This window comes from Zophobas morio, unplaced genomic scaffold (assembly GCF_036711695.1).
Source record: "Zophobas morio isolate AGI-343-1 ecotype UQ-CSIRO unplaced genomic scaffold, CSIRO_AGI_Zmor_V1 ptg000503l, whole genome shotgun sequence".
In the NCBI taxonomy this organism is placed as follows: domain Eukaryota; kingdom Metazoa; phylum Arthropoda; class Insecta; order Coleoptera; family Tenebrionidae; genus Zophobas; species Zophobas morio.
The window spans coordinates 1-7,253 of record NW_026972606.1 but is presented as its reverse complement, the minus strand read 5'-3'; the positions used below and the strand labels follow the sequence as shown (position 1 = coordinate 7,253).

Below are 7,253 nucleotides of genomic sequence, written 5' to 3'. Positions count from 1 at the left end.
TTTTAGCTAGAAACTGTATTTTTGTCGATTTTTATTGAATTTGAACTATATTTCAACGTTTTTTGATGGTTCTGAGCCACCAAACACATTTAAAGCATGCAGAATCGACTCAGAATAGGAAAAGGAGACGTTTAGGTCAATTTTATGCATTCTGGCGTTCGTAGATACAAGAAAACTGTTAAAATTCTTCAGAAACGTCACTTTTGAAGTGTTTTCTTGTACTTTTAAACCAATCAGATACCCTACGGGCTCGGAAAGTGCAACGAAACCATCAAATTTTAGCTAGAAACTGTATTTTTGTCGATGTTTATTGAATTTGAACTATATTTCAACGTTTTTTGATGGTTCTGAGCCACCAAACACACTTAAAGCATGCAGAATCGACTCAGAATAGGAAAAGGAGAAGTTTAGGTCAATTTTATGCATTCTGGCGTTCGTAGATACAAGAAAACTGTTAAAATTCTTCAGAAACGTCACTTTTGAAGTGTTTTCTTGTACTTTTAAGCCAATCAGATACCCTACGGGCTCGGAAAGTGCAACGAAACCATCAAATTTTAGCTAGAAACTGTATTTTTGTCGATTTTTATTGAATTTGAACTATATTTCAACGTTTTTTGATGGTTCTGAGCCACCAAACACACTTAAAGCATGCAGAATCGACTCAGAATAGGAAAAGGAGACGTTTAGGTCAATTTTATGCATTCTGGCGTTCGTAGATACAAGAAAACTGTTAAAATTCTTCAGAAACGTCACGCCCAAACAGTTAAACAAACCAAGTCAGATGTTCTCCATTCTATTAAACCTCTATCTTCAGATATTGAAATTAGTAGCGTTAAATCTGTATCTAATGGCGGCCTTGTAATAAAATGTGCAAATAAACTTCACAGCGAGAAACTCTTAGATATCGCCAGCAATAAACTTCCCGATACTTACAACATTAAAAAAACACCTCTCATTCTACCTCGCCTACGCTTTGTTGGTATCCCCGAAGGTTTGGATAAAAATGATATTGCAACTTACGCCTTAACTCAAAATCCGCATTTGTTTCATAAAGATTCCATTTGTGAAGTTAAAAAAATTTGGTCTACTTCCAAATCTGAAAATACTCTTCAAGCTGAATGTTTAGTTGATGCTGATTCCTACAAAAAACTTCTAGATACAGGTCATCTACTTATAGGCCTCAATGGTTGCACAGTGTATGACGCTGTTACAGTTTTGAGGTGTTTCAAGTGTAATGCCTTTAACCATGGTTCAAGTCAGTGTAAGAAAAATCCTGTGTGCCCTGTATGTTCTGAATCTCATGTACTCAAGGACTGCCTCGTAAACAAAGATAAAACAAAATTTAGCTGTTTAAACTGTTCTCATCTTCGTAACTCCCAACATCTTGATATTGATACATCTCATGCTGTGTGGGACTATAATAGATGCTTTGCATACAAGTTAGCCCTAGCTAAACTTAAACAGGATGTGTTCAACATACCCATCTCTTTAGCTACTCCCAAAACTTTAATGGAACCTCTGCCACCATCCTCTTCTTCGTCTTCTTGACTAAATAATTCGTTGAGCATTAGCCACTTTGATATATTAAATTTTTATTATCAGAATGTTCGTAGTCTCAGATCTAAATTATCAAGTTTTTATCTAAATGTATCAGATAATTTTTATGATATAATTCTACTGACGGAGACGTGGCTTAATGATAGTATAGCAGATAATGAAATTTTTCCTCCCAGTTATCGTATTTTCCGTTCAGATAGGAAATACGATACATTAAAAGTTTCTAGAGGAGGTGGTGTTTTAATAGCCGTTAATTCATCTATAAGGGCCGTAAAATTAGATCTAAGTAATTTAAATTTAACGTCACTGCCATCGATCGACTTAATTGGCATCAAACTTTATTTTCAAAAATGCATTCTTCAACTTCTCTTACTCTATATTCCCCCTGCCTTATCTACCAATGAATATTCTTTGCTATTTGAAACTCTATGCCAATGTAATTATTTGTATGACTCAAATGTATTTATTGTTGGAGATTTTAATTTACCTGCATACAGCAGTTGTATTAACTCTATGGACTTACCACCATCTGTCAAACACCTTTCGGATTTCCTCACGTTTCTTTCTTTACATCAGTGTAATAATATTACAAATAATCTTAATCGAATTCTTGACCTCGTAATTTCAAATGAGTGTATTACCATCTCTAAGGCAAATGACCCTCTAGTAAATGAAGACTTACACCATCCGTCCTTAAATTGGACTTATAATCTGCACATTTCAAAATCACCTAAAGAATTAAGCCCTGACACAATTTTTTATTTCAATTTTCATAAAGCTAATTTTCAGGAACTATACAGTGAGCTGTTGCTTTCTGACTGGAATTTTTTACTCAGATATCATGATGCTAATTCAGCTTGTCAGGCATTCTATGAATTCCTATTTTCAATTTTGGAGCGTTTTGTGCCCAAAACCAAACCCCGTTCCTTAAAATATCCTGTCTGGTTTTCAGCAAAGATTATTAAGTTAATTAAGAAAAAGGATTCATTATGGAAGAAATTTAAGAAATCAGGATTACTTAGCGATCGTGAGGAATTTACACAATACAGGAAGCTTGTCAAGAAAGAAATTCGAGTAGCCTACGGAAATTTTGTGGCTGAAGCTGAATCAAACATAAAATTGGACCCAAAAGAATTCTGGAAATTTGTGAAGTTAAAGAAAGGGAACTCGGGTGTCCCTTGCAATATGACTTATTTGAATAAAACAGTCTCTGGAGGTAATCAAATTGTGCATTCATTTGCTAATTATTTTAAATCAACTTTTCAACCATCGAATATTTTTGGCCCAGTTAACAACAGGAACTCTATGTCTTACAATAACTTTTCTGTCACTGAAATATCTGAAGACGAAGTGTTCTTAAAAATAAAAAACTTAAAATCCAATAACACTGCGGGTCCCGATTCCATTCCTGCTTTTTTGATCAAAGATTGCGTCGGAATTTTTTCTAAGCCACTAACATACCTCTACAACATAATACTGTCAACACAAACTTTTCCTGATCATTGGAAAGTATCCAAAATTATCCCCCTCTTTAAAAAAGATGACAAGTCGGTCATAGAGAACTACCGTCCTATTTCTCTTCTGAATAATTTCGCTAAGATCTTTGAATCTCTTTTGCATGACACTATCTATTACCAGATTAAACATCATTTAAGTGATGCCCAACATGGATTCGTTCAAGGCCGCTCCACAGTTACGAATTTAATGACCATATCTCAAGATCTCGCTAGCAATTTAGACAATGGCTATCAAACTGATGTTGTGTCCACAGATTTTTCAAAAGCATTTGATCGTTTGGACCATGCTATTTTGCTGCGAAAACTCTTAGAATTCGGTTTTTCTGAAAAATTATATTTACTTTTCACTAGTTACATTACTGAACGTAAATGCTTTGTTGAATGTTGTGGCTTTCGTTCATCCAATTTCACTGCTACTTCAGGCGTTCCTCAAGGCTCTGTTCTTGGGCCCCTAATTTTTAACATTTTTATAAATGACGTTGTCAATGATATCAGATCTTCTGTTCTTCTGTACGCTGACGATATGAAACTATATCGTCGCATTACTAGCATTCAAGACTGTCTAGTTTTGCAATCGGACCTAGATAAGGTACATTCGTGGTGTTCAAAGAATCTTCTTCAATTAAACTATAAGAAATGTTATCTTTTATCGTTCACCTTATTAAGAGTTTTGATAGACTTTGACTACACCCTCAATAACAACATTATTCTGCGACAATCTCAGGTAAAGGATCTGGGCGTTATTTTTGATAAAAATCTGTCTTTCACAAATCATGTTAATACTATTATATCGGAAGCACTAAAAATGTTTGGTTTTATAGTTAGGAATTGTACCGACTTAAAAAGTGAAACACCAGTTAAATTGCTCTATTATTCTCTGGTTAGGAGCAAACTTGAGTATGCGGCAATTGTGTGGTATCCACATTACAGTACTTATGTTATGGAAATAGAAAGAGTTCAAAGAAGATTCCTAAAGTATTTAAATTTTAAAATGTTTCATATATATCCACCGCGTCGATTTCCACAAGAAGAGTTGCTCTGGAAGTTTTCCATGTTAAGCATTGCCGATCGAATAAACACTGCTTATGTGCGGTTTTTTGTAAAACTGCTCAATAATTACATCAGCTGTCCATATTTATTAAACTTATTTAATTTTAGTTGTTCAACGGTTATGGTTAGAAGGCGGAATATTTTATACAACAGCAGAGCTAGGACCAATCTCATGAAATACTCTCCTATTAACAACATTTGTAATGCCGTGAACAACTTCCATTATATATATGATATATTTACTTGTAAGCAGACAGATATCACAAATTTTGCATCCAGGAGGCACTTACAGCACAACACATAATTACAGAGCGTCAGAATTTTGTTCTACTCTTTTTTATAATGAGTTATACTTATTGTTCTATTTTTTTCTTGATATTTAGATATATTTGCAGGCATACGTTGTATCTAATTATTTATTTGTAAGATAGACTACTTTTTTACTTTTGTTTTGTATTCTGTAATTGGAGATTAATCTCTGTTGAGTACAATAAATTATTATTATTATTATTATTATTATTATTATTATTAAAAAACTTTTGAAGTGTTTTCTTGTACTTTTAAGCCAATCAGATACCCTACGGGCTCGGAAAGTGCAACGAAACCATCAAATTTTAGCTAGAAACTGTATTTTTGTCGATTTTTATTGAATTTGAACTATATTTCAACGTTTTTTGATGGTTCTGAGCCACCAAACACACTTAAAGCATGCAGAATCGACTCAGAATAGGAAAAGGAGACGTTTAGGTCAATTTTATGCATTCTGGCGTTCGTAGATACAAGAAAACTGTTAAAATTCTTCAGAAACGTCACTTTTTAAGTGTTTTCTTGTACTTTTAAGCCAATCAGATACCCTACGGGCTCGGAAAGTGCAACGAAACCATCAAATTTTAGCTAGAAACTGTATTTTTGTCGATTTTTATTGAATTTGAACTATATTTCAACGTTTTTTGATGGTTCTGAGCCACCAAACACACTTAAAGCATGCAGAATCGACTCAGAATAGGAAAAGGAGACGTTTAGGTCAATTTTATGCATTCTGGCGTTCGTAGATGCAAGAAAACTGTTAAAATTCTTCAGAAACGTCACTTTTTAAGTGTTTTCTTGTACTTTTAAGCCAATCAGATACCCTACGGGCTCGGAAAGTGCAACGAAACCATCAAATTTTAGCTAGAAACTGTATTTTTGTCGATTTTTATTGAATTTGAACTATATTTCAACGTTTTTTGATGGTTCTGAGCCACCAAACACACTTAAAGCATGCAGAATCGACTCAGAATAGGAAAAGGAGACGTTTAGGTCAATTTTATGCATTCTGGCGTTCGTAGATACAAGAAAACTGTTAAAATTCTTCAGAAACGTCACTTTTGAAGTGTTTTCTTGTACTTTTAAGCCAATCAGATACCCTACGGGCTCGGAAAGTGCAACGAAACCATCAAATTTTAGCTAGAAACTGTATTTTTGTCGATTTTTATTGAATTTGAACTATATTTCAACGTTTTTTGATGGTTCTGAGCCACCAAACACACTTAAAGCATGCAGAATCGACTCAGAATAGGAAAAGGAGACGTTTAGGTCAATTTTATGCATTCTGGCGTTCGTAGATACAAGAAAACTGTTAAAATTCTTCAGAAACGTCACTTTTGAAGTGTTTTCTTGTACTTTTAAGCCAATCAGATACCCTACGGGCTCGGAAAGTGCAACGAAACCATCAAATTTTAGCTAGAAACTGTATTTTTGTCGATTTTTATTGAATTTGAACTATATTTCAACGTTTTTTGATGGTTCTGAGCCACCAAACACACTTAAAGCATGCAGAATCGACTCAGAATAGGAAAAGGAGACGTTTAGGTCAATTTTATGCATTCTGGCGTTCGTAGATACAAGAAAACTGTTAAAATTCTTCAGAAACGTCACTTTTGAAGTGTTTTCTTGTACTTTTAAGCCAATCAGATACCCTACGGGCTCGGAAAGTGCAACGAAACCATCAAATTTTAGCTAGAAACTGTATTTTTGTCGATTTTTATTGAATTTGAACTATATTTCAACGTTTTTTGATGGTTCTGAGCCACCAAACACACTTAAAGCATGCAGAATCGACTCAGAATAGGAAAAGGAGACGTTTAGGTCAATTTTATGCATTCTGGCGTTCGTAGATACAAGAAAACTGTTAAAATTCTTCAGAAACGTCACTTTTGAAGTGTTTTCTTGTACTTTTAAGCCAATCAGATACCCTACGGGCTCGGAAAGTGCAACGAAACCATCAAATTTTAGCTAGAAACTGTATTTTTGTCGATTTTTATTGAATTTGAACTATATTTCAACGTTTTTTGATGGTTCTGAGCCACCAAACACACTTAAAGCATGCAGAATCGACTCAGAATAGGAAAAGGAGACGTTTAGGTCAATTTTATGCATTCTGGCGTTCGTAGATACAAGAAAACTGTTAAAATTCTTCAGAAACGTCACTTTTGAAGTGTTTTCTTGTACTTTTAAGCCAATCAGATACCCTACGGGCTCGGAAAGTGCAACGAAACCATCAAATTTTAGCTAGAAACTGTATTTTTGTCGATTTTTATTGAATTTGAACTATATTTCAACGTTTTTTGATGGTTCTGAGCCACCAAACACACTTAAAGCATGCAGAATCGACTCAGAATAGGAAAAGGAGACGTTTAGGTCAATTTTATGCATTCTGGCGTTCGTAGATACAAGAAAACTGTTAAAATTCTTCAGAAACGTCACTTTTGAAGTGTTTTCTTGTACTTTTAAGCCAATCAGATACCCTACGGGCTCGGAAAGTGCAACGAAACCATCAAATTTTAGCTAGAAACTGTATTTTTGTCGATTTTTATTGAATTTGAACTATATTTCAACGTTTTTTGATGGTTCTGAGCCACCAAACACACTTAAAGCATGCAGAATCGACTCAGAATAGGAAAAGGAGACGTTTAGGTCAATTTTATGCATTCTGGCGTTCGTAGATACAAGAAAACTGTTAAAATTCTTCAGAAACGTCACTTTTGAAGTGTTTTCTTGTACTTTTAAGCCAATCAGATACCCTACGCTCTCGGAAAGTGCAACGAAACCATCAAATTTTAGCTAGAAACTGTATTTTTGTCGAATTTT

At 34.3% G+C, this 7,253-nt stretch overlaps 1 protein-coding gene across 1 annotated transcript; it reads left to right on the top strand.

Moving 5' to 3' along the window:
- Positions 1 to 814: 814 nt before the first annotated feature.
- LOC135121126 (uncharacterized) lies at positions 815 to 3,798 on the top strand (the record flags this gene model as incomplete). Its single annotated transcript, XM_064045441.1, has 4 exons — positions 815 to 1,261; positions 2,510 to 2,773; positions 2,846 to 3,439; positions 3,497 to 3,798. Coding segments are annotated over 4 exons (1,607 nt in total), but the record flags the coding sequence as incomplete, so codon positions are not given.
- Positions 3,799 to 7,253: the final 3,455 nt, after the last annotated feature.